At 40.0% G+C, this 14,794-nt stretch overlaps 1 protein-coding gene across 3 annotated transcripts in view; it reads left to right on the top strand.

Moving 5' to 3' along the window:
• grid1a (glutamate receptor, ionotropic, delta 1a) overlaps positions 1–14,794 on the top strand; it is a 230,198-nt gene that overhangs the window by 145,007 nt on the left and 70,397 nt on the right. For all 3 annotated transcript variants that reach the window (XM_034898223.1, XM_034898226.1, XM_034898224.1), the window contains exon 4: positions 4,672–4,877. In XM_034898223.1, the coding sequence (XP_034754114.1) occupies positions 4,672–4,877 (206 nt within the window). The remainder of the gene's footprint in view (positions 1–4,671; positions 4,878–14,794) is intronic.

The raw sequence follows: 14,794 nt of genomic DNA on the forward strand, positions 1-14,794 counted from the left end.
ATATAATTTTTATTCTGACAAATGCCATTGTTTTCTCATTGATTACACTTTTCAAGATTCTTTTGTACGTTAAAATAATGTTTCCAAAATTGTTTAAGTGGTTCATTAACTCATTGGAATGAGACATAAGAATAATGGTAATAGTAACAGTACTGGACAATTCCACTCCCAACCTGAAGGGGGCACGAAGAGGAAAAATGTTTTGGTGCCTACAGTACAGGTGCAGGTTGACAAGTAGCTAAAGGTAATGTACTGTAAGTCTTGGTGGGTAACATAAGATTACGACACAGTTATAACTAACGTTAACTGTATAGATAGATGATTAATCTAATGGTAATTTAGCTAGCTAGCACATCCTTGTCTTATCCCTCAGTCTCCTGGCACTGCGAGGCTTCAGTCGGGATGAGAGCTGACAACAGCCCCGGGGACAAATCCATTCCACAGTCAGCCCCCGGCCAGCTAGGAGCCATCCACTATCGTTACAGTCTTGGCCTGGGGACACTTCCACAGTCAGACCCCAGCCAGCTAGGAGCCATCCACTATCGTTACAGTCTTGGCTGGGGGACACATCCACAGTCAGACCCCAGCCAGCCACTGTTTTTACAGTCTTGGCCGGGGGACACATCCACAGTCAGACCCCAGCCAGCTAGCAGCCGTCCACTGTCGTTACAGTCTTGGCTGGGGGACACATCCACAGTCAGACCCCAGCCAGCTAGCAGCTGTCCACTGTTTTTACAGTCTTGGCCGGGGGACACATCCACAGTTAGACCCCAGCCAGCTAGCAGCAATCCTGGTTAGCACGTAACTCTGGTGCTAAGGATGCTAACGGCAGTTTACTGAACCGTCAGGAAACAGACCCAGGTACCCGAGTCAGAACAGCGGGCACTGGTAACGTTAAACATCCGTTAGTGTTACCGCTTTTAGCCGCCTTTACAGTTTGCTACATTTACCAGCCAAAACAGGAATAAGGCACCAAAACGATTACTAGTAATAGTAATCTAAAGATGTGTTAGCATTGGATCTGGACGGAAAGGATGACTCTGGGAGGGAAGGGGTGTGTCGTGATTCTTTTTATGTAAAAGATGGAATCAGCCTGGTCAGGTTTGACATTATCCTCATCTTCTCTGCATGTAAGTTGATCTAGCATGCTTGTTTTATTCACACTGACCTTGTCCCTTGCTTGCCAACAGAAATAGTGCAGTCTTTAGCATCATCGCCTTCTCCCACTGCCTCCCATTTTTTCCCCATTGCATGTGCATGATAGGTAGAGATCCTACCATGAGATAAAAAGCAGGGGAACTGTCCTGTACGTACCAATCTGAATGTAGCTATCTTGTGTTTTTTTCTTTTTCTTTTTTTCTTTGCTTTTCTTTTAAATTGTAACTCTGCCCTGACTTGTGGGGTCAATCTGCCGGCCTTGCCTGTGTGATTGTCCAGTCTGGACCAGCCTTTCACACAACTTCAGGCTATTCAGTCAATGGTGTTTGGCAAGTTGTAAGAATATAATATAATTTCCTCCTCTTCCTTTTCTCCTCTGCAAGGTGTTGGGTTTGTTTGTCTTCACACCACAACATAACATGTGTATACAAATGGACAGACAAAGACTGAATGTGTGCAGCATGCTCTCTGCTCTCTCCACTTTGTTCCTACATTACTTCCAGAATATGTCGTGTCATTTGTGTAGGACGCATTATTTGTGTTATTTCAAAAAATTGGCTTTTAAAAATGGATAATACAAATAACATTAAAAATCAAGAACCCAAGAATCCAACTAAAAATTATATTTCGTAAAGACAATTAGCAGCACACATCCTCAGTGGTTCAATTATTAATTTCTGTTAGAGAGCTTGTGGTGCATAATCAGCAGATCATTTCTCTTTACTCCCATTTTGTTGTCAGTTTGGTCATGGGAAGCATTTCTAAGCTTTGCTTTTCCCCACGAGGTCCTCATCTGGTGTTCATTTCATACACACTTCAAACATTTTGATGCATGTGCTTTTTATATTTTACAAATCTTGTTGTTTTTTGTGTAAAAATGTGCAAACACAGAAAAAGGAGCCTGACTTTACTGTTGGTATTAAGTGTAGATACGAGAAGATATTGCAACACTGATCTCCTGTGCTTGGCAGGTGCTTCAAGCCACAAAAATCAGGAGTGATGTTCAGCACTCATATCAATTACATAAGCTATCATTTATTATAGTTAGTTACACTATTATAGATAGTTACAGTAATATAGTCATACTTATGCCTAAAATTACTATGTTAACTGTGTTAAACTGTAATGTGCTGCAGTCAGTAAAAAGAGGGTGCATTCAAACTGAAGCAGTTGCTCATGTAGCAATGCACTACACACTCAGTGCCTGATCCATTTCAGATTTGCAAAAAAATCGATATTGCATATAATTAAAGAATGTTATTGTTGCAAGAAAAAAACTGTGATTGCTTTAACAGACTCATCTGAATTTTGAGTAAACAGACTGGTAGTGTAGTCATTTCTCAGGCTTTTCCGCTTGGATTGCAACGCAGCTTGACAGCTCAGTAAAAACCTCTGAGCCCTTTGATCATGATATGCTCATTTCTGCATCGCTCCAATCCAAGAGGGAGTCCCTCTTTAGTGACAACTCGAGTAAGATGGAGCTGAAAAGGATGTTAGAGCAACTACATGGGGTATTTCTCAGTCTCCCTCGATCTATCTTTTCCTGACGTTTTTAAAACCGATACTGTTAAAGCAGAAGATAGGTAAGGGATAGAGAGATATCAAGAGTTCTAAGTAAGTTGCCCCATTGAGATAGAGAGCACAATGCTGATACGTGAGGGGCGGAGAAGGTTTAAGTTTTGATATCTAAAACTTTCAGAAGCAGATTGTGTTCAGAAATGACGCTCCGGTAAACATGTCCAGAAATCAGACCTTTAATTCCACGTTAATCCTCTTTTCTGCAGCCCTGTCCATGGCTGACACGGTTGCCCTGTGGAAAAGCCTGCTACGGGTTTGGATCGCTGCCTTTGAATTCCGATGTTTCTATTGGGTTCCTACATGGTAGCTTTTCCTCAACACTTCTTGGGATTAAAAATGCTGTTTGTTTGTTGTTACTGTATTACAGTATAGTTTCTACTATGATTTTTTTCAGCCAACTGCAACATTACAGTATGTTACTACTAAATATAGTTTTTTCTTTTTTAATCATTTCTCTAGATCCAGTTTGAATTGCATTGTTTTTCAAAGAATTACTGTTGTAAGCCTCTACTAGGTAGATTTGTGTTGTTACATTTATGTGTGGTGATTGAGTCATCACAAATGAATAGAAGGTCCCTTTTATACCCTCTGGGTTTTGTTTAACAGAGATGGCTCACACTGAACACAATAAATATGAAATCTTTACTCGACAGTCATTATCACCATATGGGATTGCAGCTGAAGGTTAAATATAGAGCATATTGTAGTAGCAATGAATTGCAATAGTACGGTTGTGGCGAAGGATCAAAGGTTGAGCTTTAGCCTATTATATTCTTTGTGTGTGTGTGTGTTTGTGTGTGTGTTTGTATTCGTGAGAGAGACAGTTTTCAAAGAGTGCTGCAGTGAAAGTCTGGCCACGCTTCAAAAATGATAAATGATTTGATTTCATGTTTTGTTCAGCACTTTGAACATTTTTATTCTGTATTTTTTGATTCCCCAAAAACTAAATTGCAGTATAACAATGCCAGGAAAAATCGAACATTGCATCCAATCCTTTATTATTTGCTTCATATGGTACTTAGTTATGTCGCTATCTCACTTTCCCCCAAGGTATAGACTGAGAAACGGGGGCGATGCTTCACTGCACACTCAGACTAGGTCAAGGCTTTCTTATTAGCCTAATTTTCAGTTTTTGCTCTGAGCATCTAAAAATTATGTGCCATATCACCTCGAATAACAACAACATACCTCTACAGTATGATGTTGTAGGCGTGTGTGTATTGCATGTTTATGCAGCTTTATGTATGTTTGAGCCAGTTTGCTTTTCTATCTCTCAATGTTTTTTTCTGCTTTTAGCAATACTAGCACTAGAGCATGCAACTCATCAAACCTCCACAGACGCAAGAGGGGAACCCCCCCCCCCCCACACACACACACACACACACACACACACACATATTGTGGATGCAGAAAGAGGTTTGGCCCTAGCGATTTGGCCTAACCTCTCTCAGTGCGGCATGACTTGGCACATGCTGGGCTGCTGCTCCCCTGTGACTGCTGGGATTGCTGTGCTTCTTGTGAGTCCACTGCTGCACATCCACTTTGATTTTAGTGTACATCACAGGCTTCTTTAAATGGTTTCCTGTATTGTGAACACACATACACATACACACACACACACACACACACCTAGTTATCTGGGGAAAGCAACACCTGTCTGCAGTTTCATATCCTGTAAACTCCACAAAACAGAAAGACAGGAGTGCTTGTTGTGTTTTGTCACGCTCAGAACAAAACCTGCCTTGAAGCCCCTGGAACAAAGCCTGAAAACATATAGTGCATGTGCAGGTGCTGAAAGTACAGGTTGCTTCCCCACAATTCTGATTAAATGCTCAAAGAATAAAGTATTGCATAACATAGCACCTGCCTAAAGTTTCTGTCTGTGTCTCGTCTCCCCCCATCGCTCATTCTGTGTCATTCTTTCTCCTTCTTCAGATATTCGGGGTTTGCAAACCTTTATGGACCAGGCGTCTCGGCTGGGTCTGGATGTGTCCTTGCAGAGGGTGGACCGCAATGTCAGCCGAGTCTTTACTGACCTCTTCAACACGATGCACACTGAGGAGCTCAACCGTTACCGGGACACCCTGCGACGGGCCGTGTTGCTCATGAGCCCTCGCGGTGCACAAGTGTTCATCCACCAGGTAGGCTGCATTGCTGACACTTCTTAATCAAGGCATCATCAACACACTCAGAGAGACAGTGATAACAGACAACATGTATTCCCTAAAGATGATGACCCTGATCAAACATTTCATTTTCTCAACTGTTGTGAATGAAACATATGACCAAATATTTGAATTATAGGAGATTAATTACCTAGTTTTTGTTGAAAATGTGTCCTTGGGACCAGACTAGTGACCCTTCTTTTGTTAGAACTAATGAAACAAGATGCAACTGCCTATCTCAGTGTGTGGTTCTGACCCAAATCAGATGGCAGAAATCTGATTAAGTTTGTATTGCCTTCGGTGTGTTTGCCAGAAGAAAAACACAGGTGCCAATATGTTGCATCACCTGTTACAAATATAGCTCTGAACAGAAGAAACAGTCGTTCTACAGTAACATGTTTTTTCAAGCTTCACTGCATTGCCAGTGAAGAGATTTTTGTTTACTGTGCAGATCAGCAGCACTATATATAACTCCAGGCAAAGTTCAAACAAAGTCAACTGTGTGTAGCCAAAGAAGATTTTCATCTTTTGTAGCTTATATTGTCCTAACATGGACGATAAGTTCTCCTCCATTTGCTCTTTCCACTTCATGTTTGCTAATTATAGAAGTTGGAATCAGGGGAAACGTATCCAACGCCAACTGCAACGCACATCAATTTCCTCTTTCATCTCACCTTGCTAAGTTCAAAGGACATTCCTTAATCAGCTGTCCTCTCCTCAAAAGTTCATACAATATTAACTGCTGTGTCCATGACTGACCTAAATTCCAGTAAACTAAAAATAATTAGGTTAGATGTTACGATTACAAAGAAGAAGTTGACATGTTCTCCCCACTAGGAGCAGAGAGAAGTGGGACAGAAGTTACTTTAATCATCTGTAGGGTTTTTACTTATCATAAAGACTCAGTCCAACCATGTTGAATCATTTAGCACTGTAATGCCTTGGTGTGATTATGGACTCGCGTGGCATTTAGCAGGGTTTGAGAGAGCAAAAACTAGTGCAACATTTAAGCCACTTGAGTGGCTTGTTCTGCCCAGCAAACGCGTCATAGTCTGACACTTAATCTTCTGCCCATCTGGCAAGAACAGTGAGACATTGATAAAACATTGAAGATTATAAAAACTCAAATGAAAAATGTGGGCCTCAAATACATGGCAGTCAACAGTTAAAAAAAAAATATATGGCTATGAATATAATGTGCACCCCCCCATTTAACTGTAAAGTCTTGACTATATCTTGTCTTTGCAATATCTACTCTACTGTTTGCATCTTTGTTATCCAGAAGGAAAATTCATGGCCTCAGAAATCCATTTAAGATACTTATTTAGCTTTCTTGGCATCATGTACGGTAAGCAACATATTTGCTACTCGAGTCCTGTCAAAGCAACATTTCTTTCAAATAGGTCAAGATTGTAGTGTCAGCAGACCAACACATGCAGAAAATTAAAATATTGTTCATCATATGATGTAAAGTAAACCGTCTTGCTTTTAAATACCACTTAAAAATAATCCAATTTTATATATCAACCCCAATGTTTATTTGTTTTGGTCTAGTTTGTATGTTTATTGTTGTATGTAAAAAGCTTAACAAAAGATGTTCAATTTAGGTGCAGAATTTGCCTTTTTATTGTGTTCAATAATCACTGGAAGATATGAGGGAATTCTTCTGAGACATGTGACTCTACTGAGCTGTATGAATTGTATCCCTTTCCATAACGCATTTTCTTGAAGCCTTAGAAACACATGACATACAGTATACATGTGATCTTCTGCGCTAACTCATTTAATCTTTCTAAACATTGTGAGCAAATACTGTAAAATAAAACGCCTCTAAAAGCACAGTAAGTCAAAAACCTTACTTGTATTCCAATTAGCATCTTGTAAATGCTTCACTTTGTAAAAGTCAACCAAAATCAGTGCACATGGTGTGAATACACATGGCAAACTGCTTTGTTCTTTATCTGTACTGCAATTCATTTTAATCTTGCCAAGTATTTTAATCTTGCCAAGTATATTCTTTATCATTCCTTATACAATTAACACATCTTGGGGAGTAAGAATGAAGCATGCCTTTACATTCAGCACAGATCCCAAATCCTCATGTGAATATGTGAGAAAGAGATTTGTTAATTAATCAAATCTTCATTAATACCTTGGTAACTGTTGTCACGGATCGTATCCACTCCCCACCAGTGATACCGGGGGAGAAAACGTAAACATGCTTATATCTGAAAATAGAATATTGACGATGCCTTGGAGGGTTAAGGACTCCAGAAGTCTTTCAGCAGAAGACAAGAAAAGTAAAGTTGCCATGCTGACTAGAAGTTGACAGAATGCCGGATCAAAAATTCCTCACAGGCAACAAATCAGTTTGGGTTTTTAATGATGGTAATGTAAATGTTGGTAATTAGTGGGATTAATGGTATCAGTGGTCCTGACGATTTGCGCAAGGCGTGACAAAATGAATTAACGCACTGTTAAGAATTGTTAGGGAAACTATGTGAAGTTGATCAGCTGTGTTTGGCCAGCATTGCTGTTTAACACAAAAACTCAGTTTCCCCCTTTACTCTGAATTTCATCTGTGTGTTTCAAAGTTCTTTCAGCTCCATTATTTTTATTTTTTATTATGTACGCTTATTCATTTTCTATACCTATTGACATGCATGGATTACTGAACAGGCCTACATATTGTAGAGACACAAAGGACAGCAAAGAGATGCATAATGACCACAAAGAGGTGTAAAACACAAAGAGATGCACATCTGCTGCAAAGACATGCAAATGACAAAGACAAAATACGGGTTATTACGAATGACACGGCCGTGTCTCTTATTGTCTGGGTATCTTGTTCCTATGTAGAAGGGGGGGTTGTCTGTCTGTGCCCAAGGTCCCATTTTCTCATGATGCATCCATGCTTACTTATCCCTCTACAAAGTCAATTGAGGGTGAGGGAAAAATGTCCCAATAGGCATTGGGCAGATGGAAGAGGGGCACACTTGTCAGGCAGACAGTTCATAAAAGATCAAATATTGCCTTTTATATTTATACATTTATATTCTTTAATTCGAAGTTCACGTGACTAACATTAAGCATTAGCTAAAGTCATCCTAAATCACATATTTTATTCAGCTCTATTCTATTCTGATAATGCTCTACTTCCCTTACTAACACATTCTGCCGCAAGCAAGTTGTCACTTCTCCAGTCTACTCTCAGGCCACAGTCATTTCTTATACTTTGAACAAGATGTATATGTCATTGACAGTGTTTGCGATTTTATGCTGAAATTCTGGCCTCTTGTTTCTCCCGTCCAGACAGTTGCCATCTCGTCTCTCTTTCACTTTGGCCATGAGATGATGTAGCGTATTCTGTCAGCTTCAGTACCGCCTTGTTCCTGACACCCAAATACTCTCTGTTCCCTTCATGAGAGGAACTTCACATGAGTCACGCAAGCTTTTTAAAGGGCCATAAAGTGGAATTTTAAGCTTTCAACTGATCCGTCCAATTTCTATGTCCTTGGGTTGTATTTGTTGAGCATTGGCTAAATCACTTACAAAAAAAGAGATCCACATTTAGGTACAAAAACCTGACCCATTTTATAAGGTACCAAAGTCACTCTCCAATTAATTGTCAACGGTGCAGCTCCAAGCTATATATCTTGAAGACACCTAAATTAGATTTTTGGCTCTCTGGGTTCTGACTTTAGAAGATAGTCATTCATTTTCACCAACATTAATTAAAAGGCTTTAAGCAATTGCAATACCTGTACTGAATCTAAATTGTGAAAATTAATAGTATGACTTAATAGTAAGTAGTCAAATAAATTGAACATTTAGAGTGTACATTTATTATTATTATTATTATTATTATTATTGTTATTATTATTATTATGAGGAAGTGTGCATGCAAGCAAGCTTTTCAGGTTACAGTTCTGCATTCGGCCTCATAGGTCTGTGAGTTTTGGTCTGTATCACCCTTTGTAATTTATCTCATGTTAAATGTTTCCTTATTTATTTATTATTTGCATTTCTTCTCTTTATACTTGTGGGACAGTATAACCTCCTAAAGGTGTTGATGAGAGAGGAAACAGAATAGGTGGTGCATGCCAGTTCTGCAGTTCAGTTGATGGATGGAGCAGAGGGGCTGGGTGAGGGTTGCCTCCTGTGAGGCGGCTACACCAAGCTACGGGAGTGACAAGCGCTGTTGTTTGCTGCCAGGTAACGTGAGAGGGAGAAAGAGATGCTGCACGGGGTGGCGGGAGGGTAAAGAGAGGGAGACAGGAAGAGCACAAATACGATGGGATACAAAGACAGGGAGAGAAATAAAGGACGGGAGGAGATGGATGTCAGGAGGAAAGGTCAGAGAACGGAAAGGGATATGGGAGCTCCTCCAACACAAAGCACTTCTGTGTGAAACAGTAATGGGTGATATCTAATGGAGGAGATGGCAGTGAAGAGAGACAACAGAGAGGAGTGCTGAGAGACTGGAACTGAGTATGGTATCTGACACACAGCACATATTTAAGAAAAAAGGATTTTAAAACCAGTGGAAAAAGATGGCTTTTGTGCAAAGAGCTAATTAAAGAATGGTTTTAGACAGCTAAAAGCCTTTTAATCTGTACGATTCGCATTGAAGTGTGAATGCAACACGTGTGGAAAAGTTAACCATACATTTCCCCCCACGGTAATAGTCCCCCACTTCCAATGAATGAAAGGATGTATGGTTTGTTCAATCAACACTTTTGTTATTATTAGCATTTTTTACTCATTATTTTGGACACGTTTTTCTCCTTTTATCTGTATAAATAATGGACTCTGACACTTGCAAGCCTGTCTTCTTGCAGTATGTCCTGCTTATCTTTAAGTTATATGTATGCAGGAATAAAACATTTTCAGAACTGGTGACTCAGCTGTGGAACATAGGGGATGAACTGTATAATACACTCCCTGGTTATGAAAGTAAATATTATTATTATTGCACTATATTACAAAAAATGACTTTTCTTCTGTATATTGCATTTTGCATCCTGAATAAAAGTCGCCAGTTGTGTTAGCAGGGCTTTGTGTGAACTGCCAAAGGATTCTAGACACAGAGTAGATGACCGTCACCTGCTAGAGTGGTAGTAGTGAATCAGTGGTGCCTTCTTCTAAATTGCAGGTGCTCTTGAGTATTTTCCTGTTTCCTTAATCTGCCACTTTTTCAACCATGTCTGCCAACTAGACAACAACAGTATATGACTTAGTTAAAATGTTACAGCTCCGTCAGCTGTAAACAAATGCTGATTAAGTGTTAAGGCATCAGTAATAATATTCCAATAAGATATTATATATTATAAAATAACTCTAAAAGGGATAATTCTGCCCAACAAATACTTTCACTTTAATACTTTAAGTACATTTTGCTCTTAAGACTTTTACTTTTTACAGAGCGGTAGGGCTACTTTGACCTTGGTTAAAGATGTGTGTACTTCATCCACCACTGCTTTACACTACCCGCTACCAATTGCAAAAACAAAGAAAGGCTTTCAGAACATACCATAACATATCTGTAAACAAATTTGACAGTGTGGCAGACGAGGTTGTGGGAAACGGATTCACTTGTCAAGACTTGAGACCATTATTCGCTGATTAAAGGTGGACGCTTGTGACACTTGAGTGTGAAGTAAACACATTTGCCCTCGTTGTTAATTGTGTTTTGATGCCAAGGACTCTTCCGTCCTATTGTCACAAGCGCTTTTGGACGGTGATTTAAAAGTGATCTGAGTTGACATGCTATTACGGGGTGCTTTGGAAAAAGACAATGATGACGGCTTGTCTTGCTTGGGGAATTCAGTGCTGTTGGAATGACAGCTTGTGGAGGCGCAACACACATACAAGCATGTGTAAAATTCTCATACACAACATTTAAACATAAAAGCCATAGATAGCTTTTGAAAGCAAGCCCTCACTTTGTTAACATTTCTCTGTCCTTCACAATATTTTTTCGGGTATTTTCCCTTAGTTGCATAGAGACAGTGGCTAGGCATGAAAGGGGGAGAGAGATGGGGGATAACACGCAGCAGGTCAGATTTGAACCCGTGCTGCTGCAGGACTCAGCCAACATGGGGTGAACGCTCTCACTGGGTGAGCTCGAGGTCTCCAGCTAAATTTCTTAGATTTACGAATGAAGCTCAAATTGCTAAGCTGTGATATAAAAACAATCTATCACATTCGCTCATTATTGTAGCTGTGCTATTTCTGTTTTGTTTTTCTACCATTTTTTTTATAGTCGTGCATGCAGCACAGTTGTATCTTGGCACCTGGACTTCCCCTCTCAGACGGAATAAACCTGGCCATGACCTGGAAGTCTTTATCCCAGCATGACTTATTAACCTGACACAGAGAGCATGGTGTTGGTGCAGGGGAGCGTAGTGCTGGCACAAACATACTTTACATTCATGAACACACACAGAAGGATGCCCAAACATGTGCACACATTCACTGCATCACCCCTCATTCCTTCCCCAGATCCATCACTGCCAGTTCTGTCTACACCCTCTCCTTTAGTGCTAATGAGTTAGGCCGGCTATAATTACAAAGCTCCCAAAGTACTTCTTAGCATGATTTTTTTTTTTAAACGCCATGAAAAACGCACTTGCCGCCATTCAGAATATTCATTCAGACTCGCCCAGAATAGGAATGAAGGCTAGTGTCTGATACAGGTTGAGTGGCATCATTTGAAATCGGAGGCTGGGAGAGTTTATGGAGGTGACAAACAAAGCAACAAATTAGGGATGGCCAGTACCTAGCAGGGGGAACGTTTTGAATAGAGGATACCCTGTAAAAAACTGTACAGATTTTCACACATTTCCAGATTCTTTTACATAAATGCTCAATATTTTCTCTATATTGATCATCAACCTGCAGGTTGAGCTTGAAGTTGGCACAGATGAAATAAGGAGAATTAACACATCCACGTACAATATGCAAATATTGAAATCATGTTCAAACTTGTCCACTACTATAGGGTGGAGCACTGGTTACTGGGATGGAGTCATCAGAGCGCTGTAGCTTTAATGATCATCTGTTGATGGCCAGAGGTGAAGAGGTGTGTGGAGTTTATCTCGCTTAGCGTGCGCTGGTGTTGCTCCCTCCTGGCTTAACTCTTCCACCTCTGGACCCCTGTCCCCCTCTGACCTCACTGCAGCTCCTCTATTCCATTTTACTTCCAATAACAGCGTGACAAATTGAGCTTGCCAGAAAACGATCTATCATTGTCCTACATATCATCCTCCTCTGCCCTCTGTTCCTTCCTCTTCTCTATCTCTTTGTATTGCTTTACCCTTCCGTCCCTGTAACAGGAAATTCCCACTTTTCTTCGTGTTTTTCCCATCTTAATGGTTTCATGTTTTTCTGTACATGGGCACTTTATCTTTTTGCCCTTGGCCTTGCCCCCTCCCCATAACCAAAAATAATAATTCATCTCCTATTTTTCTCCTCTCTTATTGCACTGTGCTTGTCTATGTCTCCATTTCTTTTCCTCTGGAAATTGTCTCCTTATCCTCTCTGCAAACTTGTTTTGTTCTGTGATATTCTCTCCCTTTTATTTGTTCTGTCATCCCTCTGGTTGCGTTACAGATGGATACATTATGGTATTGCTTCATACACTCTTAAGTTGTCTTTATTCCCCTTCAGTCATTAAGGAACTTGGAGACACTATTATTTGTGCAGTACAAAAAAAATAGACCCTAATATAAGTAGCAGATGTGTTGCTATTGTGCAATTGTGTAGCCCTGTGTACTTTAACACTTTTCAAAACCATCCCTGGCTTGAAGCAAAACAATTTACTAGTTGGTCTGACTAAATTCAGCCACTCCATTTTTCTCCATGATGAGCCAAGTGTTATTGGAGCATGGAGAAACTGTAGTGCAAACAGAGAAAACATTAATTGCTTTGCATGATGAGTGAACAATACCATTTGACAGGTAAATAATGGATCGCTCTCCGTCCATGATCAGTTAAAAGTCCCTCTTGGGAGTTGGTGAAAAACTCATAAACGTTCAGTGTCCTAAATTTCAAATATTCAGAACATCTTTGCATATGCAAACAATGTTCCTCCAACAGCACAGCACTTTGTAACAAAGTAGTTTACTCCAACAAATTCTAAATAAAACCACGTAGTCATGTACATATTTCATGAGAGGGTGGAATAATCAAGAGAAATGGTTATACATCCAAACTCTGGATCTGAAATTGAAACCAGGGCAGTTGGCAAGCACTTTACTTGATGGATCGCTATTACTTACACGTAAGTATAAATCATCTAATGATCATAATTGGATGATAATAATTTGCCTTTGCATAAGTAATGCTGGAGAATTAAAAAAAATGTGTGGCATTTCCGGGGATGGCTTCTACCTAACCTTGCACACAATCAATGTCTTTAGGACTTTTTACTACGTGGTAAAGGGTCTTTACCTGGGGCGCTAATAGCTTAGTCCATAGGGCCTTGGGATGGGAACCAAAGGGTTGCTGGTTCAAGTTCCCTTACGGACCACTGCAACTGCAGTACGGACTGTGGATTAGCTGGAGGTAGCTGGGTACTGCCAACGTGTTCTTGAGCAAAGCACAAAACCCTCCCCAACCGCTCGGGCCGCTGTTCCAACACTGTTAGCCCACTCACTCTGACGTTTCACCATTTGTGCATAAATAGGTCCTGAGCATGTGTGTAGTGATTTCTACACTAGGGATCAATACAAAGTGTATAATTAAAATTAGTTAATAATACAAAAAGTGAGTAACTTTTTTTCACTGATGATGCTGCTGGTAAAAATAGTTTGACAACAATATTGGCACCACTGACTCACAGCTGATGGCTTCCTAATCTCTGTGATTGGTCTAACCTTGTCCTTTATGCTTCTACTCAGTAAGAAAAGGAAATGTAACGCAGACGGCTGTATAGAACAAAACCCAATCTCATTTTATGTATTTCAGTGGCAGCACCTTAAACAAAGTCTTGTCTTGACAGAGGGTGATAAACTCTTGATTGATGTTCGCGATTATGAGTCATGCTTAGCATTATTGAAACAGTAAACCTCTTGAGCAATTTTTATTTCTTCAGGGAAATGGTTGATCTCGTAAAAGGCACCCGGTGAAGTCAATCTCATTTATCTGCTGACCTCTGGAGTTGTACACTAGTGTCAGAAGTCCTCTAAATAGCAGTGTTGCTCTCACAGAGCCTGTTTTTCTCTTTTTTTCTGTAAATCAGCCAACCATAGGATTGGAGCACTCACAAAAATATGGTTAAAATGTGTGAAGTGCACAGTTTGTGTTTAATTTGTAGAGACTAATTGAGACATTTCTGAGTTTTTGCAAAACATCTGTGTTGTTCATATTCTTTTTAAATTGGAACAGTAAAAATTACAGTCACTTTGTCTGTATAAATGAATAGCTTTATCACTCTGTATATTTGTCTCCCTGCAGCATTATGTGAGATGCAATTATACCAAAACCCTACAATATTGTCGGAAGGTTCTGTCTCTGTTAAAATTGTTGCTGTGTGCTCGGGATTATTGCCCCATTCCCAAGTGGCAAACTCAAAATACAGTAAGAGTTATAAGAGTAATTGCAAAGCCAACCGCTTGGAAAACAAGTACTATATTGGTACCCAGCACACAGCGTATCATTGTCCAAAAGCTCTTGAGAAAATGTTCAATTAAAGTACCGCTCCACTGGAAAGAATATAAATATAAACTCCTGTTCAGGTGTCCTCCCTTTTCTACCCTGTTGTACTTGCTTCCTTTTTCCTGTCCTTATTTTGCTTGTACACAAACATGTATGAGTGAGTGTTCAGTCTTGAATAGACCATAAACACTCTTGTCCAGAGGCTGCAAGCAATGAGATGTGTGTGTGTGGGG

Source organism: Etheostoma cragini, chromosome 17, assembly GCF_013103735.1.
Source record: "Etheostoma cragini isolate CJK2018 chromosome 17, CSU_Ecrag_1.0, whole genome shotgun sequence".
Classification (NCBI taxonomy): Eukaryota; Metazoa; Chordata; class Actinopteri; order Perciformes; family Percidae; genus Etheostoma; species Etheostoma cragini.